At 34.1% G+C, this 27,383-nt stretch overlaps 2 protein-coding genes across 3 annotated transcripts; one reads left to right on the top strand and one right to left on the bottom strand.

The window, feature by feature from the left end:
• Window positions 1–392: 392 nt before the first annotated feature.
• On the bottom strand, window positions 393–8,628 carry RpL35 (Ribosomal protein L35). Its single transcript, XM_076490763.1, has 3 exons — window positions 8,365–8,628; window positions 988–1,124; window positions 393–671 (listed from the first exon to the last, which is right to left on the bottom strand). The coding sequence occupies exons 1-3, from the start codon at window positions 8,365–8,367 to the stop codon at window positions 440–442; spliced, it is 372 nt and encodes a 123-aa protein (XP_076346878.1). The 5' UTR covers window positions 8,368–8,628; the 3' UTR covers window positions 393–439.
• Window positions 8,629–8,673: 45 nt separating this feature from the next.
• On the top strand, window positions 8,674–15,325 carry LOC143245015 (actin-related protein 2/3 complex subunit 5-B-like). 2 transcript variants are annotated; one of them, XM_076490762.1, is made up of 4 exons: window positions 8,674–8,964; window positions 11,368–11,439; window positions 13,852–14,028; window positions 14,972–15,325. In XM_076490762.1, exons 1-4 carry the CDS (start codon window positions 8,815–8,817, stop codon window positions 15,032–15,034), a joined length of 462 nt encoding a protein of 153 aa, XP_076346877.1. In that variant the 5' UTR covers window positions 8,674–8,814; the 3' UTR covers window positions 15,035–15,325. The 2 variants fall into 2 exon arrangements, with proteins under 2 accessions (XP_076346877.1, XP_076346876.1); XM_076490761.1 differs by having other exon boundaries at window positions 8,674–8,981; window positions 11,361–11,439.
• The last annotated feature ends 12,058 nt before the right edge of the window (window positions 15,326–27,383 follow it).

Raw genomic sequence — 27,383 nt, 5'->3', positions numbered from 1 at the left:
CTTTGTGGTTTCAAAAGAACATTTATACATAATTTAAAGTTTGATGTTCCAGACTGTAATTAGCTTCATTTCTGGCAGAAGCAGTCCTGTTACATTCTTATAGCTGTACTACACAAAACACACTAGGGTGATGCATAACAGTGAACAAGTTACAGTTTATTTTCTTTATTAAAAATCGACTTACTTAAAAGCAAAGACTTATGATGATTATACAGATAATGTGGATTTTCTTCCTCAATTAAAACAACTCTAGTTTTCATAATAGTTCTGAACCAATATTCACGTTTCTAGCTAAATTATGCTGAAGGTCAATTCTCTTGAATTGAAAAAAGTGTTTCTTTGGTGTACTTGCAATTTTGTTGTTGTTAGAAAGTTGACAATTATTTCAAATATCTTTCTTTTACATTTTTTATTTTATACACTGTTACACAAAAAGAATTTAAGCTTTAACAGCATATTTTCTCATTGGCCAAATCCTCAACTTTCTCTGCTCCTTCTTGGTTTTCAGATTTTTTTCATATGATGTGAGGGCACGTCTCATAGCCCTGGTCTTCTTGGGCCTCAGGTCCTTTGGCTTGTACTTCTTGCCCTTGTGAAACTTTCTCAAATTTTCCTTCTGCGTTTGATGAATGACAGTCAGTACTCGAGCAATGGATTTTCTCACAACTCGGCTGCAAAATAAATTTCACTACATTAATTATTTTATACAATATGAAACACAAGTTAAACACATTATTAGAGCATATCAGTCCTATCGATCCATTATTAATCCATCAGGAATCTGTCAAAAAGTATACTCATCCTCCATGCTCTAAAAGTATTTTGTTTAAGAATTAAAATTAGGTTTGGTGTAGTTCAATTTCAGTTAACAAAGAGAGGCACTGATAAATCACATACATTTTTTACAATGCATTTTAGAAAAAATTAAAAACTTATGAATTGCAAACATAATTTCTAACTGCTGTTTATATTTCACAGTATACTCACATTTTAGAAAGTTTAGAAGCAGCTCCACCTGTTACTTTAGCTACACGTAAGGCTGCAAGCTCTTGTTTCAGTTCCTCAAGCTTTTTCAACAATTCTTCTTTCTTTTTTCCTCTCAGATCCCGAGTCTTTACTTTCGACTAGAGAAAACCAACATTAATACATAGTCATTACAGATACTGAAAGTATTCTGACTTTAAGATGGAATATTTTCAATAACAGATACAGCATCTTGAATTGTTAATTTTTTTAAAAGTCTTTTCTCCATTTTAGCTTATACACACCACCATAATTTAGTTTAACAATCACTCGATATCTGCCTATTCATTTCAACTATTAGATTTTAACATATATTTAAATGATTCATTACTGATCTTTAACCAGTAAGTATACAGTTTGACTTTTATGATTTGAATCAATCTTGAATCTAAGAATTATACAGGGTAGACCAAAATTCTTTACTATTTTAAAATTTAGTAATTAAATAACTATGGAAACACAAACATGCAGTTTTCAACATCTTGTAGCTCAACTCAAACAGTTAAGGATAACATGTACATGGAGCTAAAGACAAGGACAATGGATGCCACCATCACTGTAACTGTAGACATGTTCAGCAAAAGGGAAAGGAAATCAAATATTGGTTAGATGTATTAATAACCATTAATGATTGACACATATGAGTCTAATGACAGGTCAATAAAAACTGTTTAAAATGAGCAACAAGATGTGGAAATTAAATAATAGATTGAACAATCTTGGTGCTATCAATGAAAAACAAGGGGCAAGATTTTATCAAAACATCAGGGAAATGGGTAGGAGTTACCAGGGAAAGTGGAACATCAGCATGATAACTTACTATTGCTAGTGACTGAAACAATATGCTCCACAATAAAAGTTTATAGAAACTAAAAGATGTACACTTCATACACACACAAAATCAGGATGAAGGAGGATGGACATTCTTTTGACATCAGTGTTCTTCCCCTTTCTTCAGTTTGCATTTTTGTTGATAAACATAATAATAAAATGTTTACTGGTGTAAACTAAATCAATTTGATGTAAGCAAGTTTTTCTCTGCCGAGTATGTAAAAAATAAAACTAATTTTTAAAATTTGCTTAGCTGAATTACAGGAAGTTTGTTATTAAAACCAATATAACTTTTATAAAGTTCAAATTTGCAGACCTGGGTAATCAATTAATCCTTGGCACATATGAGACCTTGAAAGTTGGAATAATCAAAAACAGTAGCAATTAGAAATTTCACGTGATTAGTTAATCATTTTTGTGAGCTATTATACAAATCAAGAGAAACAATCCCAAATTAAATCAAAAAACGAAAAATTATAACCACCCTATTTTGCCTACTTAGAATAATTGAAAACAATATCATTTAGTTGACTATTTTTTATGCTCATAGCTAATCAAAGTCTTACAAGTTAATTGTCCAGATCTGTTTACAAAGGTTTACAAGGTACAAACATAGCAAATTCTACACCCAAGAGCACATCAATTCGAAAGCAATCACTTGGAATTTGAATAAAATACTGTGTAACATGCTGGACTTTTGATGCAACTTTGACAATTATTTGCTAAGAAAGTTGTCAGCAAGTTAAATGTCATTATTCAGCATAACTTACATATTAAAATCTAACTAAAGTATTTGAACAAATATGATTTTACATGACAATGAAATGTGATGCTGGTTTAACCACTTAAATAGGCCTACGTTTTTACTTGTTCACATGAATAACTTGTATTATGCATTCCTCCCCAAAATATTTACTGAAACTGAAGTTGTAACTTAATCAGACTTACTTTTCACATCTCTTTTTAAAATTCTAAAGAATAACTAAACTAAATATTAATTGAAACAAAACAGTTCATGCAAAACTAATTGTAGCAAGATTACTATGCTTTAACTAGTAGTAGGCATATAAACACTGGAACATCATTTACCAATGCATCCAATATAATTCACATACACTGCTGGCCAAAATCTTAAGGCCAATGAACATAAAGAAAAAATATGCATTTTGCATTGTTAGACTCGACCACTTATTTGAGTAGAGCTTTGAAAGATGAAAATATAAATAAACTTTTTTAGCATTTAATAGGGAAAATGTGAACACTATGAAATTAGCCTAAATACTAGCTGGTCAAAAGTTCAAGATCATACCAAAAAGAAGACCTAAACAGGGTAGGAAATGTCTAACAAGAGGTCTCAGTAGTGAGTTGCACAGCCGTCATTGCAAATAACTGCAAACATTCACTTTGGCATGGTTGATATAAGCTTTTGCAGAAAACTGGCCGGAATGTTATTCCAAGTGGTGAAGATGGTTTCATGAAAATCATGCACTGTTTGGAATTGATGTCCATTTCTATATACTTCCCTTGCCATCTACTCCCAAACATTTTCTGTGGGGTTCAGTTCAGGCAAACATGCTGGATGGTCCAAAAGAATCACATTATTCACCATGAAAAAGTCCTTTGCCCTGTAGGCATTGTAGATTGCAGCGTTGTCCTGTTGAAAGATCCACTCATTTCCAAACAAGTGAGGGCCTTCATTCAATAAGGATGCTCTCTCCAACATGCCAATGTAGCCAGCTGTTGTTTGATGCCCCTGTATAACCTGAAGCTCCAATGATCATGGAAGGAGAAAGCACCACAGATCATGATGGAATCTCCTCCACTGGGTCATGTAGAAAATGTCTCCGGTGGGATATCCTCATCGTGCCAGTAACGTTGGAAGCCGTTTGGACTATCCAGGTTACCTTTTTTTCTCATCAGAGTATAAAACCTTCTTCCACTTGTCTACATCCCATGTTTGGTACTTCTCAGCAAAGTTTATCCGACTGTTTCATGGTATGGAAGGAGGCATTGCGTTTGAAGACGTTTACAGTTTTTAAAGCCTTTCTCTTGTATATGCCATCTTATTGTTCTTGAGCTGCATTCTGTGTCTGTAAGGGCCTTAATCTGGTTCGACAATCAGTTGGTATTTTGCTGGACAACTCGTTAAATCCTCCTGTTCAACACCGACAAAATTTTCTTGGGCCAACCACTTGAAATTTTCCTTCTATATTCCCCAGGGTCTTTTAAGAAATTTGCAACTGCAGTTTTATTACGCCCAATCTCACCAGCGATGGCATGTAGAGAAAGAACTTGCTTTTACAGCTCGACAATTCTGCCATGTTTAAACTCTGCCAACCCTTTAGCCTTTGCCATGTTTTTACCTAATGTAACACAGGAGGTGTCAGTGGGAGATGGTGACAATGCTAATGCTTGAACACAAATGACTAAATTTCATTACGTGTTTACCAATTAATGCTTCGTTTCAGTATGGTCATAAACTTTTGACCAGCTTGTATTTAGGTTAATTTCAGTGTTAACATATTCCATATTAAATGCTAAAAGTTTATTTTTTTTCCCCTTTTTATTTTCATTTTTCGAAGCTCTACTAAAATAAGTGGTTGAGTCTAACAATGCAAAATGTATATTTTTTCTTTATGTTCATTGGCCTTAAGATTTTGGCCAGCAGTGTATACAACTTAAATGTAACTTTGCACAGGTGTTCAATTTTGATTTTTTAAAGTACATTATTATTTTATAAATGTATAACTTATACAGCTACCCAGAAGTTGTGTGTATGATTACTTTTGATCATTTCATTATTCACTGTAGGTTGATTTATGCTTAAATCATTCACCATATTGAATCACTCTATTCTACAATATGCAGATATATGTGCAAATTTTTTTATTTTTTTTTAAACAAATAGATCTAATATGTAGTGGCATGGTATTAGAAAGTTCCAGAGAATTTTAGTTCCCAGCCAAGAAAGTGTGCAAATGCAAAATTGCAGTTGTGAAAAAACAAAGCTCACATACATAAAATTTGAATGATGTACACCAAACAACAAATGGAAAACATCTATAGTAGTAATATATACTAGTTAAAACTGGCTTTAAAAAATACTGTGATTACAGATGAAACCACTGTCCACCATTCCTCAGCAACCAGCAAATGAACATTAAAATTGAAACCAACATCTCAGTTCGAATTAACCTGACCAATAATGATCAGTGATTCAAACATTAGTTCTTCTCAAACTATTATCTTGTACTTTGGTCTGTCCAGTTTTATTGGATCCAAAAGTATTTACAATTTAAAAAACACATAAAACTTTAAGACCATATAAAATTCTATTTAGCCACTGAATAAACGAAAGAAGAGTATGCAATAAACTTGGGTGTTGCAGATTACATAATGCATAAACTGATACACACGTGTCTGACCAAGTCAAACAAACAGCATGTGGAAAAATGAATTGGGATTGTAAACACCCTATATGTTAACAAAAAAATGTTTAGAGCCAACAAGGGACTCTTTGATCCATCCTAACTGTCCCAGCCTTGAAGCCAAACTAAAAGTATTAAATAATAATGATAAAAATTAAAGCTAGCTCTTATTCATATATCTATCAAACTTTTTTAAACACACTCAAATTTACTACTTCCACAAAATCCAAAGGTAACCCATTCCATAAATCTTGCTGCTTAGTATGAAAAAGATGATGCATCAACATTATTAAGTTTTACAATCTTAAACACTTCAATCAGATCCCCTTTAACTCTTTTTTTTTTTAGTGACCTATATAATGAAAGAATAACCTCTTTTAGACTGTTAATTTTTCTATATATATAAAACTTAAAATTCTATTTGCTCTACCACTAGCAACACTACACTGCTTGGATGTCTTAAGAGACCGATCAACTATTACACCAAGATCCTTTTCCTTGTAATTCAAATTATAACCCACATGCAATATCTAACATTTACTGTAATTAAAACCCACCTGCCACTTATTTGCCCAACTCACTAATTGATATAAATCTTTTTGTAAAGCAGAGGCATCCTCTTTACAGCCAGCAAAACCAAAGTCCTTGATATTATTAGTAAATTTAGGTAATTTACTTACCATCCCTTTACCTGTGTCATTAATGTAAGTGAAAAAGAGCAATGGTCCTAAAATTGAGACCTATGGTATACCATTTGCAACATTAATCCAGTTTGACTGAACCTCACTTATAACAAAAACCCTAAGCTTTCTTCCACTCTTCTAATTAATTAGTTAACTCATCCTCCACACCTATAAAAATAAGTTTCTTTATAAGCTTTTTATATGGCATCTTGTCAAATGCTTTCTGAAAATCCACATGCAAAAAATCTACACTCTTACATATGCAGTAACATTTTCAAAGCACATCAAAAGATCTGTAAGGCAAGATTTTCCCTTACTGAAACCATGCTGACCGTCCAATAAAATCTATATAACTGATTTCACAAGGTATATTTTATTAGACTTTCCAAAACTTTTCCCACAACTGACAAGATTAATATGTTTATAATTACTGGGAAAATTTTTTATCAACTATTTTGGAAAGAGGAGTTACATTAACTAATTTCCATTCCTCTGGTACCTGCCCACTACACAAAAACTGAAAATAAATAGTAAAAATTGACTCTTATATTCAATTTCTAACATCCTTCAAAAGTGTTGCAAAAATATCTGGTCCAGGAGCCTTACTGTTCTTTAAACTTCCCAATGTTTTCTTAACTAACTTAGAATAAGTGCAGTAATCTTGTTTCCATTTAAACTGTTCAAGATGTGGAATACTGCTTAAATCTTTGTTCGTAAAGAAAAACAAAACAAATAGAAATCAAAAATTTAATAACCCATCCATCCCATAATCATCAGACACAAGCCTTCCTTTCTTATCTCTCAAACTTCCCCTCCCAACATTTTGTTTACTCTTGATGATTTTAAAGAAATCCTTACTGTTAATCTTAAAATTTTCAGCCAGTGTTTTGATCCCCATAGTTTCTGTTTCACTGTTTGTATTTTTCTTTAACATTCTAAGTTTCCTGTTATACAAGTCAATTTAAATTTCTTACATTTATGTTTGTATTTAATTTTATTTCTTATAATCTTTATGAGCCAACCTCATGTTTTACTTGCAGCTACTCTATTTTTATAAAGAAATATAAACCTTTATCATAAATATTTAAAAATGTCTACATCTCATCAGTATCTCCATATAATTCAGCTGCCCAATTCACAACAAATAAATATTGTCACATCTCTTCAACATTCACTTTTTCAAATTTGTAACCAAAATATCATTATTCCTTATCTCCATATGCAACAAAATATTGAACATAATAATGAAATGATCACTTGTACCTAATTTGCACTTTATCATTTCTGTATTTGAAGTAAACAACAAATCTAAACTAGCATTCTTTTTAGTAGGTTCCATGACTAATTGGTGAAGAAAGCCAGCAAAGTGTAGACAAACTTGTATGTATTATACTGAGCCTATAGCAAAAGGGTTAAATGGATATGAAATGCCACACAAAACTGAATACAGGCCATAACCTTAATGCAATCTATGCATCTTGGTGAATAATCACACAAACTTTCGTGGAAGAAGTCTTGAAAATGGTTTTTCATCTTTGTTTCAAGAATTAAGATAATTATCACCAATATCATAAAATTGAAACATGTCTACATATAATAAAAGCAATATTGAAGAGCAGATAACATTAGAATGTAGCATTACCAAAACTCAGTGGTTTTTTTACGTCAGGAATTGATACTGATATTTACCAATAATTATTCTATCAATAGGCCAACAGTGTTGCTAAATCACTAACATTCTCTTAAGATTGTTGCAACAGGAAAGTAGTGCGAGGTGAATGGTTGATTTTCAAATATGATTTTTTTTTCATTTATTATGAACTAAATAATGGAACTTGCAGTTTAACAACCACCATATATGTTAATGAGTCTTCTCGCCAAAATAATCCCTACAAATAAACTAAACTACATTATATTCAGTTTTCAAACATATATGCTATTTATTTATATCTTTAACTTACTCTTTATGGAAAGTTGCGTGTCCACGTATTTCATTAAGTATAATAAATTTCACATGTAAAATCTAAAGTCAGTTATGTGAAAATATAAAGAATTGACACTTGTTGACTACTTACACAAAATAGCTTATCTCGAACCGAAAGATTCTAAAATAATATTTACACAGAAAAATGTATCCATTTTATTTAATATGAATTCTACCTATGTAATGTTTGAAAATCATACTTAGGCTTAGAACACTTGAAAATGTGAACGCATGACAATATAGTAAAATAGTTCTTATTTCGATTTTTTTTACATAACAGTAAATTAGTTCATTCAAAGATTCACTTCTTGATAAAATCCATAAAGTAATTGACACAGCACAAGGTAGTTTTTCGTAATTAATACTTTACATTAAATAGGATTACACAGATTTAACGAAACAAAAAACAACTTACCATCTTGATCGCCACAAACTTTCTAGGGAAAAGACTTGCTTACACGAAAACCCGATATTGTAATATTTTAAAAACTAGGAAATGGTGAAATATTAATAAAGTTGAGACATATGATAAAATATTTGCATATGCAAAGAAATGAAATAATTTGACACTCAGTTTTTTCACATACCATTAATTTTATAATCTATTAAATATAGTGCCCTCTTTAATATCAATTACTTTTTAGGAAAAGTTGTTTGTTCGATTGCTATTCTCTTTGGCACTCACAATGACGTTTATATGTCGTATTAGCGTTAAGGGTGGATATCGAACACACTAGCAGTATTAAAGTGTAGAAGAGGTGTGGCAGGTATAAGTATAGTTGTGAAGGCGAAATCTTGTATTTGTAGATCTTGACGTAACTTTATAATTTTTCTCCTGCTTTTTTTTTTATCATTTTTGGTATCAATGTCAAGGTCACTTTCAGGTTCGGTGTCTGCATTTAGGAAAATTGATGTTGATCAGTATAATGAAGATTATTACAAGGATGACGAAGGAACTGAGGTCTCTTCTGTTACTGGGCCTGACGAAGCAGAAGTGACAAATTTATTGAACCAATATCCTTTAAGCCGGTCGTATGTATTTATATTAATATCAACTTTTGGCCAAAGCAACTTACCTAGTGGTACTAGGCATATAGACTATAGCCAAAATTAAAACCAACCCAGTAATTAATAATTTTAACTAATGAAATACACAGTTTTAACGTTCATAACTGTACTGTTACACGAATTAGAATATACTGTTTCTTGAAGTGATATATACCCACATACATACACTAGCTTTTATTTCAAGGAATAACTGTTTTGTTTTACTATTTTACAAAAGTATTATTAATAGCTACCTTACAAAACTATTCATAGTATTGGTGTTTGAATATTTATTAATAACATATAAGTAGATACTAGTGATAATATATAGACAACAAAGGGCAGATTCTTTCTCTAACCTGTTTAGAGCTTCTCTTGAATATCACCTTGAGGTGGGGAAAAATCAAAATTAAGTTGCATTTATTTTAATGATGAAGAGCCCGGCATGGGCAGGTGGTTAGGGTACTTGATTTGTAATCCAAGGATTGTGAGTTTGAATCCCTGTCATGCTAAACATGCTTGCCATTTTTGTTATGGGGGCATTATTATGTGATGATTAATTCCCCTATTTGTTGGTAAGAGTAGCCCAAGAGTTTGTGGTGATGACAAGCTGTTTTCCTTCTAGTTTTACACTGTTAAATTAGGGATGGCTCGTGCATGTAGCCCTTGTGTTGCTTTACACAAAAATTAAAAAAAAACAAACCAATAATGAGTTGACACTTTTTTTAATAAATGTGATAAAAATGTAACAATTATTAAAGAAATTACTTCCACAACATATAGCACATTTTGCCTCGTACAGTATGATGCAAATACAATCAGGACTCTTTAATTAAAGAGTGTGTCAACAACTATAAATATTATACTAACACTGAAGTGGACCATGCTGTCACACAAGACTTCAAACAACTTGGCAAGTCTATTAATGTGATTCTCGTAGGCATTGAAACTGGCTTCAGAACTAAAGCTGATAGAGAAATGAATGAATCCTATAGATTGGCACCTTAAATACAGTTCAATATCGTGGAATAAACCTAGATCATGGAATTGGTGATCTTCAACCATTAATTAGTTTCCTGCATTACAAATAAGTTTTTTTTTTTTCTTATGTGGTATAAATTCTATATTTTTACTCCTAATTCTTCTTAACATATTTATTTATGATAATTTTCAACCTTTGCTTTCTGTCTTTTCAGTTTTACATACTTCTTGTTAATTGAGTTTTGTATTGCATATTTATTTTGCCTCATTAATATTTGGTAGGTATTGAATTAAACATTCATGATGTTCTAAAAACACATAGGTCCAAGAAGTCTTTATAAAAATGAAATAGAAACCCTATAACCCAAGTGCTTTTGAAAGGTGAACCTTTCTTCTTCAGGGGCAAACTGTGCATCTTTACACAGTCATTTTTAGTTTGCCTCCTATTGAAGAAGGATCTACTTCACAAAAGTTCTCAGGTTGTAGGGTTTCATAGTTTTATCTATTATTAATTTTATGAGCCTACATATTTTCCCAGCACTGTGAATTCTTCTATATCAAAAAAAGTGTAAGGGTTATTTTGAATACCTGAATCAGACCTTTCTCATATTTATCTGCACTATACAGAAAACTATTTACAACAACTCTTTTTTTTTTTTTCCATCTCTTTTAGTCAGTTTTTAATCTTTTCACCTTATCTCCCATACCCACAAATATAATTTTTTCACCAGTTTTTTTGTATGATACTTTATTAAAAACCTTCCAAAATTTGAGTATTAAGAAACTGGCATTTTTCTTAATTTCATTTCATATTAATCCAGTTAGGACAGTTTAAAAATAAATTATACAGAGCAGAAGTTATTTGTAATTATGGACTCTTATTGATTTTCTTTGTCAGCATTTACTTACTTATCACTCATGATGTCAGAAAACACATAGGTTCAGGAAGTCTTGATATAATGTATTAAAAACCCTATAACTTGAACACTTTTAAAAGTGCTTGGGTTATATATTTTTTATCACTTAGTTTTATACTTTCACTCATAAATAGCTTATGAAATCTGCTTTACAAACAATTTACTAGAATACCAGTGAGAAAATATCTTTATTATCCAACATTTTGCTTCTATAGTTTCATCAGAGATTCAGCATTGTAAATTAATTCAGACTAAATAAAATGTATATAAATGTAAAATGTGGAGAGCACTTGTACTTAAATTTACTTATCTTTAGTAGAGATTGCACTGAACTAATTCTCATAATAGAAATGTCTTGGTTACATTTTCCATGAACAAGAACAAAACTCATTACCTTTGACTGGATTTGTGTTACTCACTTATTTTCTTAGTTGAGAAATTCTCTGACAGTATGTTACCTTAACAGTAACAAAGGAAAAAACATTGATGCCCTGAAAGTTGTATTCACGTCTGCTCCTCTTGGCTCAAAAAATCAAACTGTGAAGGTAAGCCTATATTCTATCTTATTTTTTTGTGAAGCATTATTTTCAGAATATTCTCCTAGTTGCCAGTTATTTCTTTATCAAATAGAATTTGTAATTATACATTACATATTCATGAAACACTGCAAGATTTATACAGTTTTTAGCAAAAATCAAATAAGCAAATTGTCAGAGGGCATTTAACTAATCATAGTCCCTTCTTAAATGAAAAATAAACTGATAAAAATACAGAAAATAATGTACTCTATATCATCTTAACTTTTCATTCATAGGCATATATCTGTACAACAAGACTTAAAAAAAAGAACTCAAAATCACATAATAGTATAAACCACTTCATGATCTAACCATTCCAGAACTTTGTGTCATATCCAAAATAAATGTGTTAAGAGTAAGTTTGCTTTTAACACTTAAAACCATTATCCATAATAGTTTATGTTAGTGAATTGTTTTATTCCACCATTCAACCCATAAGGAGACATTTCTGACCCCACTATTAGTTTTAATTACCTGAATTAAGCTCCCTCCCCCTTATTCTTGAGCAATTAACCCAAAACAAATAGTGTTGTAAGTCTTTCTTCACATCTCAAATAATTTAAATCATGAATTCAGGTTAGTGAACTAAAACTGCTTACAGTACTCCAGTTGAAATGTCACCAGAATTTTGTACAAAAATGTAGTAATAGGGGTGTGTTTCAAGTAGTGTCTCATTGCAATGCATTGGAAGAATGTTTTTTGACATCAGTGTCAAGTGAGAGTTATCAACAGAAACAAAATGCTAAACATTTTGTCTGGCAAAAGTAGTGTTATATAACAAAGAGTTATGCATATGCTAATAAGAATATTATAAAAAAAGTAAGTTTATTATAATTAACCATTCCATTTCTAAGATAATTCCATGCAGCTTATGATTTTGTTTGAATACTTTGCTTTTTCACAGTATTATTTCTGAGAAAAAAGAATTTACTACTGAAAAAAAGCAAATTTTTCTTACCATTTGTCATGATTGGAGATCCACAGATTGGAGTGTTCATATTAGTTAACAGAAAATATCCTTGTATGGCACTTCATGACATTTGTCAAAATATTAAAGAAGTAAATGTTGGGGAAATAATGAAATGTGTCGAATCGAAGATAAATTTTATTTCTTTTTTTTTTTAGCAGAACAAAGCAAAAATAATATTGTAAATATGATATAAGGTTTATCTGGGTTATTTAAAATATTTTTATGTATATTACCTTGCAATATCCTTGTTGCATGTTCCAAAGTGCATGAAATGGAATTTATTTCATCTGGGGGTCACTTTCATATCCTTAGAAATCACTCTGAATGAACACTGTTATTGTACCAGGCTTGGTCTTGTTTTGTTATGTATTTTTAGTTGTTTTTTTTATTATTATCTACAATATCAAAAAGCTATCTGTTGACCTTGTTTATGCCAATGGTATGAAAAAATTACTCAAAAGTTAAATAACTGATTATATAAAATATTAAAAAAAATGACGAAAGATCTTGCTGATTCTTCTTTTCACATTCGCACTGTGTAATATTAAACTTTCAATATCAATACTCTTCCATACTCTAGCTCATTTACAAAAATTGTGTGCGACCTTTCAGATGAGAAGTGCATTTTCAATAGAATTAGCTTTTTTAAGCATTTTAGGATGCATTACTTTTCTAAAGTTGAAAATAAACTAAAATATTCTTAAGAGAAAGTACAGTAATATTTTCTTGTTTATCATAAGATTGTTTTTCTTCCACTAAGTCAGTTTTCATAAATGTTAATCTCTTGCAAGATGCTTGATCAAAGGGATTTTAAAAGTCATTGTTTGTATAATCAGTTAGGTGTAAGGGTACAGTATTAGTTGAACAACTTATTGGAAAGTTTTTGAAAAATAACTTTTTTTTTCTGAAACATCATTACAATTTTATTTTTTTTTCACATAATAGTGTACTGAAATGTATACATGCAGATTTATTGGTGATGGTTAAACTTGAAACAAAATAACATAAAACTCCAAGTATTTGAATCTATTAGTTTGTTGTTACATAGTTCAAAAACATTCAACATATATGCTGGGTATATAAGAACGTGTTCCCAATGAAAATGAGGATTGTTTACATGTGTTAAACTTGTATTTTTCTTGAAAATCTGGTAAAAAATTCTTTGTTTATAACACATTTCTACATTAGTCAGATTCTTTTTTGACCTTTTTTTTTCATAAATTTCTAACAAACAATGTTTTAAATTTTTATGAATTTGTGTTCTTTAATATTATAACGTGATAAACATCTTTCTTCTAAGCTAATAAAATGAACATATACACACATGATATAGCTAGCTTGATGTTCTTTGGAAATGCCTATTATTGAAACACCATTTTACATAGTTTTAACAACTTTCTTTTTAACAGAATTCAGCCTTAAGTCTAGTGATGAAAGTACTTATGTCATTTAAACCTAGTGACATCGATAAGGCTGTCAGTGCCCTTGACAGTGAGATGGTAGACACACTGATGAAGTATGTTTATCGAGGATTTGAGATACCATCAGAAGGCAGTAGTGCTGTTTTGTTGCAGTGGCATGAAAAGGTAAAACTTGTAACTTTACGTTTAAGTTACTGATTTTAGCTGCTAATGCCCTAAAATCAGAGGCAGAACTAGGAATTAGTCATAACAAAAGGCCTATCATGGCCAGGTGGTTTGTATATTCGCCTTGCAACCTGAGAATTGTGAGTTCAAATCCCCATCACACCAAACATGCTTGCCCTTTCAGCTATAGGGCTGTTATATTGTGATGGTCAATCCCACTATTTCTTAGTAAGAGAGTAGCCCAAGAATTGACAATGGGTGGTGATGACTGCCTGATTTCCCTCTAGTTTTACACTGCTAAATTAGGGATGGGAAGTGCAGATAGCCTTCATCCAGCTTTGCATGAAATGTCCAAATAAACCAGATCAAACCATAACAACAAGGTTATGAAGTAGTTAACTGAATGATATGAAGTCTAGATGAAGCAGTATGCCACATAAATAATTAAATTTTTAATAGTGTTTTAGTAGAACAAATTCTTCTAACTGGCTACAATTCAACAATTTATTCTACATTAACAGGAACGATCCCACGTTATTAGAAAAGTGAGTTGATACTTATTTTATCTATCATAGTTATTAAGTGTTCAGGTTAAGTAAGTCTGAAAGAAACAATATAAAACTAAAATTATGCCTTTTGTAAAACAAATTATATAGCTTGTTAAAAGTTAGCACAGTGTTATTCAGTAGAATCCAGGTACAATGGATCTAGTACACTAAGTAAGTAATGTGTAACACTCATCTTGAAATATAATTTACAGCATATCTCAATATTTAGTTTCCAATTACTTGTCTTCTTTAACACAGGTTTCCATCTTAATCAGCCTCTGTTGTTTTACAGAACACCTTTTATCTACAGTGTATGCAACTATTCTTCTCACTCATATTTTGAGAGATTGGATTGCTGCTACATATTCAAGCAGAATTTAATTTTTTTTTTTTAGGTCTTTGCTTCTGGTGGGCTTGGAAGTATTATGCGTGTACTTACAGACCGTAGAGAAGTGTAATCCCAGTTTTGTGATGGTGCAAGTTGTCTTATGGTGCTACTACATCAACTGTAACATTCCTTCTACTTTACAAATCTAGTTTATATATGATCATAAAACTACTTCCAAAAAATGTATGAATATCTATCTCCCCTTTATTTCTAAAAAACAAATATTTAGTGTTGTTTCTTAAATTCATATTTTCATTCCAATCATACTTGTTTGATATTAATTGTTCAAAATACTAGTAATCATATTTTGGTTGAGTTTTTGTACTATTTACAGATAATTAAACTGATTTTGAACAATGTTGATATTTCTGTGGTTATATTTTACCAATATAATCTTTATAAAATAGCTTTTTACCAGTGTTGCCATCACACTAATTTGCATTTCTTGATCAAAAGTGTTATTTAACTTCAAATGATACTTCTATGATTATAAACAGTTAAAACTATTTTGGCTCCAGTGTAAAGAATTATTTCAAGTTTTTGTGTTTTTTTACTTTTCTTTACAATGTGTAGTGAAATAACATCTTTTTGGTAACCTGACACAACATTCTTTTCAACATTTTATGAAATTCCTAGCATTGATTTTTCTCATTCTTGATGTGACAAATTTTATTTGGGTTTTTGTATCTTGGTCTTTTTTTTCTCTTAACGTTTACATTATTTGCTTTTATCTTTCAGCATTTTTATAATATATTTTGGTGCTTTATTTTTTAAGTTAGTGAAATTATGTTTGTGTCTAATGGTTGAATCCTTTTAGAAATTTTACTTTAGAACTAATTTTTTAAAATTGGGTTAAAATTGTCTCCTTTTTAGCTTAAAATGAAACTCCTCCTTTGCCATTCCAATTCATGAAGTCTGCTCTCCAATGAGTAAAATTATATATATATATATATTTGAAAGGTTTAAAGGGTTAAATGCTTTCTCTTATCAATATTTACATCTTTCATTAAAAGTGTTACCCCCGTCAAATATACTTACTATTATTATGACTGTTGTTTAGTCTGTAAATTGTAGTAATTCTGGGTTTTGATACTTCTTTTTGATAAGTTTGTTTTGTTTTTCTTATGGTATGATAAATATAAATAAACTTGAATCAGTATCTCTGTCTTTTACTCTTATATCATATCCTTTATGAATTTTTACCTTCAATTTTTTTGAAGTAAAGATTTTTTTATGAATAAAGTAATAAAATCACATATGTTGAGTTATTCATACTTTTCTTGGACTTGAGTCACAACTGGTCTCTTGACTGTCTCCATAATGTTTTGACTTTCCGTTATTGTTTTGTGTAAATGTATGTACCTGTAAAGGTAGTTTTAAACCGTTAAAGAAGCTCTATTTTATAAATAAATGTTAGCAATCCTATGTACTTATTCTTCCCTTATTGCATGTTATGAGGCTTCAAGTGAAATCTTAAGAAAAGCTGTAAACTGATATTGGGATAGATCACATGTAGGGTTAGTTACTGCAGTAATGTTCTGACACTTGAATATTTTGATATTCCACTCTTTCTGCTATTGCATCCTTTTTCCATGAGCCAGGTATTGCCTAGTGAGTAACATGCTATACTGATTCACTGATGTAGAATCAATCTGTACTTTAGGTTTGTAGGTGTATTATGAGGCTATTGTCAAATTGCACCATTTAGTTAAAGCTGAAGAGTTGGTATTCAGTGCTGTTACCAAGCTGGAATTTCTTCAAACTGTTATTTCATAACTAGGATTGGCTGGCCCTTTTGTAGTTTTGTGTGAATATGTAACACAAATACAATCCTCTTGCATAGTTCCAACTCTCAGAGTTATGTTACATGGGGGAAAAAAAGATTGATTTATAATGGGACTACAAATTGCAAAGTTAAATCAAAATGCTGGTGCTTTGAGAGTGTAATGTGCCAAGTCATACAAACATTTTCTTATGTTATTATCTGTGCTCATTTAAATTGCATTTTTTTTTTCACATCTGATCCTCAGGCTGGATTAACGAAGAGCCAAATAATATTCTAGTGTCTTAAGGAAACATGACTGTTATTTTGATACGTTTAGCAGTTTTGAGACAAGCCCTTGCCAATGTGCAGTATTGGTAGTGTCCTGAATTCGGAACAACTGGCCACTGGGAGCAACAACTACTTTTACTGTTTACCATTATTTACTGGTTTGTTTTTTTTTTTGTTGTTGTTCATTTAATTTGTGGTTTACACAAATGTAGTTTCGACAACAAGTACCTGACAAGTAAGATGATTTTAATGTTGCTGCTTTTACCAATATTATGCACTTATGGTTTTGGCACTGGCATGCATCTATCTCTTAATGATTTTACCAGTATTAAATTTGATGCAAGTAACATTCATCTTGTAACACACTTTCACATTTCCACCCTTTCTTCCCAGTGGTAATAAAGACAAGGGCAAAAAATACAATGAAAATTGCATACAGATGAAAAAAACAACACAAATATTATAAGAAAGGATAAACAGAATGTGTTTAATGATGAGCATTTAACAATAATTGGAAGCCATTGATTAGAATATTCTATTGACAACATCTTAATTACACTATGTAACACAAATTTGTTCTTGGATAGTATGTGTTATTTCTTAATTGCTTATGTTGTAAAAGTACAGAAAACAGCCACTAATTCCTTCAAACTTTGCTTTTGTGACCTGGATAATGAAATTTATAAATTAACCTATTTCCTATGTAAAAATGGGCAAATTTGCACATTTTCATTTACATAAGGTCTGAAAAGAACAACGTATGAATCAAGATTTACATGTATTTATACTAAAGTTATACAAAAATTTTAGAAGTGAGTAATTTTTTGAGATTTGTGACTGTAATGTAAATCACTTTCATGTGTCAGCCTCCAAATATAGTCTCCCATCATGATTTCATTATACGCACCTTCGTAGTGATGTTCAAAATCTAGTATATCTTGGTGGAAGCGCTTCCCTTGCTCTCTGAACTTATGAAGATGAGTGTCAAGGATATGGACTTTCAAGAACATCCTGCCTCAACAAGTTCCACATAATTTTTAGCCTTGTGATTGCTCAAGAAGCCCCAAACCACTGTGACAAAGCTGCTCCAAGCTTTTTTTTCCTTCCTACTGACCTTCTTGGAGAATTCTGTGCACTCCCAGATCTTTATTTGTGGTCCAACAAAGACACCAGCTTTGATCTTTGACACAGACAGCTTAGAGAAGAAGTCTTCAAGGTACTTATCAAGAATGGTGACAAATTGTTTCATAAGACCCCATTTTATGTGCAGTGGTGGGAAGAACAACTACTGGAGGTCCACTAGTGGCTCACACTTGACATTGTGCCTCCCCACAGAGAACTCAGTCTGTTGTGGCCAGTGCTTTCTGTTGTAGTGTGCTGCAGTGCCTGTGCCATCCCAAAAGCAAAGATAACAGGAAAGCTTTTGGATAGATCTATGTGTTCACTTAGGTAGCTAGAACTATATTGAAGTAGTGAGCCCCTGTATATATAATACTATGGAAAGTTCTAGAAAATTCTTGTAAGTTTGAGAAAATTCTCTATCAGCAACTCAGCACTGAATCTACCTGGGTAAATCTGAAAATTTCATTACTCAGGTCACAAAAGCAAAGTTTGAAGAGAAAAATAGGTCTTTTTCATTTACTTGAGGCACAAGCAATTGAGAAATAACACTTTCTGCCCAGGAACAACAAAAAGTAAAAATTTTGTTACATAGTGTTATTAACTTTGCTAACTGTGACTGTTTTCCAAAATGTTTTTACATGGTTGTATAATTTTCTTTACATTTTTTTTTCATTATCCTTTTTACTTATCTTTTGAACACAGTTTCACTTCAAGTGGGTTTGGGTTTCCCATCATCTTATCTTCATTATCTAAATTTATTTCTTCCAGTTGACCATTGTGCCCTCTATTTAATTTTTCCTTCACTGTATTTGTTATTTAATTCATGATGTCAATTGGAATATTTATCACTTTGTCCATTGGGTGTGCTGTATCGGCTAGGATTTTTGAGATTTTTTACACTTTCTGATGTGGGGGGTGGGGTGTCGCTCATATTCTCTTATAAAATGAAACCAACTCTTCATGATAGTTACTTTTATCTAGTTCTAATAAAATGTATAGAAAGTGCTTCTATTCAATGAGTTCTTGTAAGTACTTATCCAATGTCACCTAAATTAATAACAACAACACAATTTTAGAACAAAATATTTGTACAAATGTCAGGAAACTAGTGTTAAAACTAATTTTTGTCACTAAGTTTGTTTTTTTCCATTTACTGTTATTCCAGTTTGATACTGAAATGTAAAATTAAAAACAAAAGATTCAAATAACGTTGCGAAGTAAAGTTTTTTGATGAATAAATTTAAAGTTTTTTTTTCCTCTCAAACTTTCCTTTGCAAAAATGTGTTACAAATAATACCTGCAGTTATTCACTTGAATGAAGTTAGTGAAAATTAGGGACTACACTGCCTCGCTACTTTAAATTTATTTGGATTGTAAAAAAATAATAGCATTTCCTTAGTTATTCTATTAATCTGAACAAACATATGATTCGTTGGAATTAAATAATAATGTTTTATAACTTAAAAGTTAACTTGTACAATTAAATATGTTTATAACTTTCTTTAATATTAGCAAAATATAGTAGTGACAGAAGAGTGAGTTTATGATATTTACTATGTTGACCCATGACTTACAGCATTCAAACTATATACATATATATATATCTTTCAATCCATGGCCCGGCATGGCCAAGCGTGTTAAGGCGTGCGACTCGTAATCTGAGAGTCGCGGGTTCGCATCCCCGTCGCTCCGAACATGCTCGCCTTCCCAGTCGTTTTACCACTATTCGTTGGTAAAAGAGTAGCCCAAGAATTGGCGGTGGGTGGTGATGACTAGTTGCCTTCCCTCTAGTCTTACACTGCTAAATTAGGGAGAACTAGCACAGATGGCCCTCGAGTAGCTTTGTGCAAAATTCAAAAAAAAAACAAATCTTTCAATTCTATAAGGAATGTATGGTTCATACAATTGCGGGATTCACATCTACAGAACAAACTTAATTTTTTCAATCACATTAACTCTATACATCCCAACATTAACTTCACATGTGAACAGGAAGAAAGCAATCAAATATAATTTCTTAACCTCAAAATTACAAGAACCGGTACACAATTTAAAACATAAATCTACCGAACAATCACCAAACTGAACTATACATTCCTTGGGACTCAGCACATGAAACAAAACAAAAATTCAACATACTAAGAAAACAAATAAACACAGCCATAAAACTATGCTCACCAGATAAAATTAATGACGAATTAGACAAAACAAAACAATACTTCATCAACATCAACAAGTTTCCTCCACAAACTGTAGAAAACATTATCCGCACACACCTAGACAAAAACAATATCAACTAACAAAAATAAATATGTTTTTTGAATTTCGCACAAATCTACTCGAGGGCTATCTGTGCTAGCCGTCCCTAATTTAGCAGTGTAAGACTAGAGGGAAGGCAGCTAGTCATCACCACCCACCGCCAAATCTTGGGCTACTCTTTCACCAACGAATAGTGGAATTGACCGTAACAATATAACGCCCCCATGGCTGAAAGGGCGAGCATGTTTGGCGCGACGGGGATTTGGACCCGTGACCCTCAGATTACGAGTCGCACGACTTAACGCACTTGGCTATGACGGGCTTTGCAAAATATGACATTCCAGTTAATACCACATTTATTCAAAAACCAGGCACAAAACTAAGGTCTATACTATGTATAGACTACACTGACAAACACCACACCAACATTATTGATAAAATACAATGTGATAACTGCCATGACTTCTGTATTGGAGAAACAAGTAGAAAAATGGAAACCAGATTTAAAGAACACAAAAAGTCACCTTCACACGTTTTCAAACACTGCAATCAAATAAACACAACATAACCATAGAAAACACCCAAATACTAAATAAAGAAGAAAAGAAACATTAACAAACGCAAAATTAAAGAAGCCTTACTTATACAACAACTCAAGCCCAAAATAAACTAATACAAAGGAATACCTTTAAACCTATGTATTAATAAATATATCCATTGACGTCCATTCTTACTAGGACTAATCAAATTGAGTAAAGGTAGCAGAATTCTTCACACCTTTTCAAATGAAGACCCTTCTTTGTGGATTCTTCTACGTAGTGAGGGGACCTCCAAGGTAAGGTTCTGCTCTTTCAGTTTACCTCCTATGGGATCTAAACATCCACCTAAGTGTTTGCCGTGCGTGGCAACCCGTGAAGGGGAGGAGAGGATCCTGATGGTTGAGGGGTCCAACCCTAACACACCACTTTGGCCTTGAATTCGTGTAGACAGACGACCTTGGGGTGGCCCCCTAGAGTTAATCAGCTAGTCTACTTGGGCTAGGGTCAACTAATTATCAGTGTGAAATATTCTCAACATGTTCTGAGGACATTGTACTTGATGGTGGTGCTTGGGTATAATGCTTACGAAACCCTGGCATTGCTGCAGTGTCCTTTTTGGCATTGTAGTGCATCTTCTCGAAGGGCTTTATAAGTGGGTGTGGTAAGTGGATGCCAAAACATTCTTCCAAATAAAAACTTCAATAAAGTAGCGAAGAAACAGTTCATATATGAACAACCACATCTTGAAGATTCAAAGCAGCAGTCTTCAACACCTGTACCTCATTTTCTTATATTACATTCTCTTTCAGACAAACCTTTATGGCAAATGTCTCCCTTTTTTATTTCAGAAGAGATCAGAGGGTCTTGCTGGCTCTCCAAAGTCAGTCAAAAAACTTCGCACTGGTGACATCCACATCTAAATCTAGTGATCTACTTTTACATTCAAAGGCAATTGGGGATATACCCATTGAGGTTACGCTCCATGTTACTTTGAATTTGTCACGAGGAGTCATTGTTGAGAGGCATTTGAAGAACATCCCCGAGTCTGAGATTTTCACTGGTTTCTCCACCCAAGGAGTTTGTGCAATGAGGCTTATCTTCACTCGCAAAGGTGGAATTATGATGCTGACCAATGCCCTCATTTTAAAATTTACATTACTGCATCCCACTGCCACCATCCAGGCAGGTTATCTAAATTGCAATACATTTGAAACCCTCTCAGATTTTTTCAGTGTCAACGGTTTGGTAACTTGAAGACGCTGTAACGTGGTTTTTGACGTGTGCTCGTTGTGGTGGCAAAGATACTGATGGCTATGAGTATGAAATGAACTCTCATAGCGTCAATTGCAATGGCTCTCACCTATACTACTCTCGTTCTTGTTCTAAGTGGTTGAAAAAAAAGAGGTACAGCATTTGAAGACGATTCAAAACATTACTTACCATTAGGCTCGAAAGTTGCTGTCTGCCATTTCATCTCGGATGTAGATGCTGCACTTCATTCCACTACTATAGTGGGAGTGCAGACGGATCTCTCTATGCCTCCAAAAGAATCGTTCTCAAACCATTAGAAAAGTCTTTTGACCTCCATGGTTAAAAAAGTTGATTAATCAATGTCAACACCCATCTCTGTCCCTAACATTCATTCCAGCATACCCCAAGATCCTTTGGTTTCGGGTACGGTCATTTCCTCGGGTACATCTTCTTCTACCGCCTAAAGATGCAAAACAATCATTCGTTTACGTCCTCAGTTGCTATAATCCTCTTTCAGTGGAAAGCGGGGCAGTATCCATGGAGGTCGACAGACCTCCCTCGAATAAAGAAAATAAAGGAAGACATAGTCAAAAATGGAAGGGCTCTCCACCCATTTCGCCTACACATAAATAAAAATGGTCACATTGATAAAATGGAACTGTCGAAATTTATGTTATAATCTGGATAACATCAAAGTACTGATTGCTTCCTACAATCCTGTATGTCTTTCCTTCCAGGAAACATTTATGAAACCTGCTGATACAGTAACCTTTCAGCAGTTTTCTTTCTACAGAAATGACAGGCTGTGTGATGGACGAGTGCATGGAGTGGCACTGTTGGTCGATCAGCATGTGCCCATCTTGTCTTTGCCATTCGATACATCCTTGGAGACCGTAGCCATCCGCGTTTCCTTTGGTCATCCCATCACTGTTTGTTCTCTCTACCCGTCTTCTGGAGATACTCATGATCAATAAGACCTTGATGCTCTGGTTGAACAGTTATCATCTCCCTTATTAATCCTGGAAGATTTTAATGAACATAATTCCCTCTGGAGAGGAACTGATATTGATGGGAGGGGTCGCTCTTTAAAGCATATGCTCTCAGATCAAACCTATTTTCAATACTGGTTCTTATACTTATTTTCATGCACCTAGTCAGTCCTTTACTGTTATTGATTTCTCAATTTGCTTCCTTTGACAATTCTTCCACTTTTCTTGTTGACAATAATCCACGAGGCAGTGGTCATTTTCCTATAATTTTTGAGAGAGACTGTCTGTAGTCAATGCAAACTGACCTGTGTGCCCTTATGGAAGTTGGATCAAGCCAACTAGGCCTCCTTCACTGCTTTTACAGAATTTGATCCTGACGTCATCTGTAAGCCATCAATAATAGACAACTGCATGGCATCATTAACTGATTGTATTATACAGGCATCTGCTCAAAGTATTCCTAAAACCTCAACACGATTTCCATGATATTCTCGTCTATGACGGAATTCTGCCTGTCATATGACACGAAAGGCTTATAAACGGGCCTTGATTACTTTTCGTAGGTATCCCACACTTACGAACTGCATCGCTTTCTAGCCTGTGGACATGCTCAGTTGGTAAAACATCAAAGACAGGAGGAGTCTTTGATAAAATTCACAACCAGCATCTCTTCTACCTCCAGTTCCAAAGGTTATAAAGCAATATAACTTTGTCCCTTTCTCGAGCTTGTTCTCTGGCCAGGAAGTAGCTGATATCCAGAGCATTACAAATACTCTAGGTGAAAGCTTTTGCTGGGTATGTAACAGTTCTGCTTCATCCTCCACCTGCTTATTCAACAAGACTCTGGAAGAGCAATCATCTCTTTCCATTCGAACTGATTGCTTCTATGACTATAATAGCCCATTTTCACTGATTGAGCTCAAACTGGCCCTTCATGGGTCTGGCAGTACATCGGTCGGACCTGATGACGTACACTAGAAGATGCTGTACCATCTATCTCGTGCTTCGCTTCCTATTCTTCTGATTGGTTTTAACTAGATCTGGTAGGAGAATATTTTCCCTGATGCCTGGTACCAAGCTATTGTCCTACCTTTCTCTAACCCTTGAAAGGATTCCAAGTTTCGTTAAAACTACAGTCCAATTACTTTGATGAGCTGTTTTTGAAAAATCTTAGATAGGATGGTTAATGCTTGTCTTTTTTTATTCCTCGAATCAAACCTCCTCCTTTTGCCCACTCAGCATAGGTTCTGACGACAGCCCTTCAGTGTGCTCTACTGTACGTGGTGAGGGGACCTCCCAGGGAAGATTATATTCTTTCAGTTTACCTCCTCTGGGATGTAAACATCCACCCACGTGTTTGCCGTGCATGGCAACCCGTGAAGGGGAAGAGAGAATCCTGGTGTTTGAAGGGTCCAACTCTAACACACCACTTTGGCCTTGAATTTCTGTAGATGGGCAGCCTTGGGATGGCCCCCCTTAGGTGAATCGGTTGGTCCACTTGTGCTAGGGTCAACCAAGTCCCAGTGTTGGATGTTCTCAACAGGTGTTGTGAACATTATATCTGATGTTGGTGTTTGGGTATTGTTCTCACGAAACCCTGACGTTGCTGCAGTGTCCTTGGTTGACATTGTAGTGCGTCCCCTCGTAGGGTTCCATGGTGGGTGGGGTCAGTGGGCACCTAAATTTCCCTTTCTTTATTATGGATACTCCAATTAAAAATCTTAATAAAATAATTTAAAAAACAGTCTATAGGTAAACGACCACGTCTTGAAGATTCTGAGCAGCAAACCTCACCATCTGTATCACCTATTGCACCTCATTTTCTTATATGACATTCAATTTCGGACAAATGTCTTCCTTTTTCATTCAGAAGGGACTAGAGGGACTTGCTGGCTCACCAAAGTCAGTAAAGAAGCTTCGATCTGGTGACATATTGGTGGAAACATCCACATCTCAACACAGTGAATTTCTCTTGCATTCAAAGGCCATTGGGGATATACCTATTGAGGTTACACCTCATGCTACTTTGAATTTATCACGAAGAGTTATTGTTGAGAGGGATTTGAATAACATCCCCGAGTCGGAGATTGTCGCTGGTTTCTCCACCCAAGGAGTTTCTGCAGTGAGGCATATATCCACTCGCAAAGATAGAATTATGGTGCCGACCAATGTCCTCATTCTCACATTTACGTCACCACGTCCATCGAGGCAGGTTATCGTAATTGCAGAGTATGGACATACATTCCAAACCCTTTTCGATATTTCCAAGGTCAGCAGTTCGGCCAGTTAGAGATATCATGTCGTGATTCCTTGGCGTGTGCTCGTTGCAGTAGCAAGGATCATGATGCATACGAATGTGAAATGGACCCTCATTGCATCAATTTCAATGGCTTTCACCCATCCAACTTTCGTTCTTGCCTTAAATGTTTGGAAGAAAAAGAGGTGCAGCATTTGAAAACGATTCATAACATTACCTATCCTTGGCTCGAAAATTGCCGTGCACCACCTCATCTCGGACGTATGCTGCTGCACTTCCTTCCACAACTACTGTGGGAGTGCAAATATATCTCTGTGTCCTCCTAAAGAATCATTCTCCAAACAAATGAAAAGTCTTTTGACCTCCATGGTTAAAAAAGATCATAAATCAACTTCAACACCTATTTCTGTCCCTTATATACATTCCAACAAACCCCAAGATCCACATCCTTTGATTCCAGGTACAGGCATTTCCACAAATACATATTCTTCTCCCACCCCAAGATGCAAAACAATCATTTTTCACGTCCTCAGTCACTGGAATCTCCTTCCAACAGCAAAGACCTGCCAAATCGACCCAAGACAGGATCCATGGAGGTCGATAGATATCCCTCGAATAAGGGCAGTAAGGAAAAAAGACGTGGTCGTAAACAGAAGGATTCTTTACCCAATTCGCCTACACATAAATAAACTTGGCCACCCTGATACAATGGAACTGTCGAGGTTTACGTTCTAATCTGGATGACATCAAAACACTGATTGCTTTCTACCATCCTGTATGTCTTTCCTTACAGGAAACATTTCTGAAACCTGCTGATAGTCACCTTTCGGCGGTTTTCTTTGTTCAGAAATGAGAAGCTGTGTGATGGACGAGTGCATGGAGGGGTGGCATTGTTGGTTGATCTGCATGTGCCCACCTTGCCTTTGCCATTCGACACACCCTTGGAGGCAGTAGCCATCTGTGTTTCCTCCGGTCATACCATCACCCTCTGTTCTCTCTACCTGTCGCCTGGAGAGACATATGATCAATCAGACCTTGATGCTCTCACTGAACAGTTTCCATCTATTTTTTTCATCTTGGTGACTTTAGTGGATATCATGTCCTCTGTGGAAGTGCTGATATTGCTAGGAGAGGTCGCTCTGTAGAGCGTATGCTCTCTGATCACAACCTTTCTCTTTTCAATACTGGTTATTCTACTTATTTCCATGCGCCTAGTCAGTCATTTACTGCTATTGGTCTGTCAATTTGCTCCCCTTCATTATTCTCTCATTTTTCGTGGAGAGTTGACAATAATCCCCGAGGCAATGATCATTTTCCTGTAATCTTGAGAGAAACTGGCCGATGCTACTCGACCCGTGTGCCCCGTTGGAAAATGGATCAGGCAAACTGGCCCTCTTTCACTACTCTCGTAGAACTTGATCCTGCCATTGTTTGTAAGACGATTGTGTGGCAGCAGTAACAGACTGTATTATACAAGCAGCTGCTCAATGTATTCCTAAAACCTCGACACGTTTTCCACTATATCATCGTCCATGGTGGAATCCTGCCTGCCACATGGCATGGAAGGTTCAAAAATGGGCCTGGGATACTTTCTGTAGATATCCCACACTCTCGAACTGCATCGCTTTCCAGCGGACCCGTGCACATGCTCGGTGGGTAATACGTCAAAGCCAGAAGAAATCTTGGATTAAGTTCACAACCAGCATATTTTCTATCACCAGTTCCAAAGTCATATGGGACAAGATTCGAAAGGTCAGTGGGCGATATAATTCTGTCCCCCTCTCGATCTTGCTCTCTGATGGCCAGAAAGTAGCTGATACCCAGAGCATCGCTGATATTCAAGATGAAAGCTTTTGCCAGGTTTCTAGCACTTCTGCTTCTTCTTCCACCTTATTAGCCATCAAGACTCGGGCAGAGCAATCACGTCTTTCCTTTCGAGCTGATTGTCT

This window comes from Tachypleus tridentatus, chromosome 2 (genome assembly GCF_004210375.1).
Source record: "Tachypleus tridentatus isolate NWPU-2018 chromosome 2, ASM421037v1, whole genome shotgun sequence".
Classification (NCBI taxonomy): domain Eukaryota; kingdom Metazoa; phylum Arthropoda; class Merostomata; order Xiphosura; family Limulidae; genus Tachypleus; species Tachypleus tridentatus.
The sequence above is the reverse complement of the archived record's forward strand: the minus strand, read 5'-3'. Positions and strand labels throughout refer to the sequence as shown.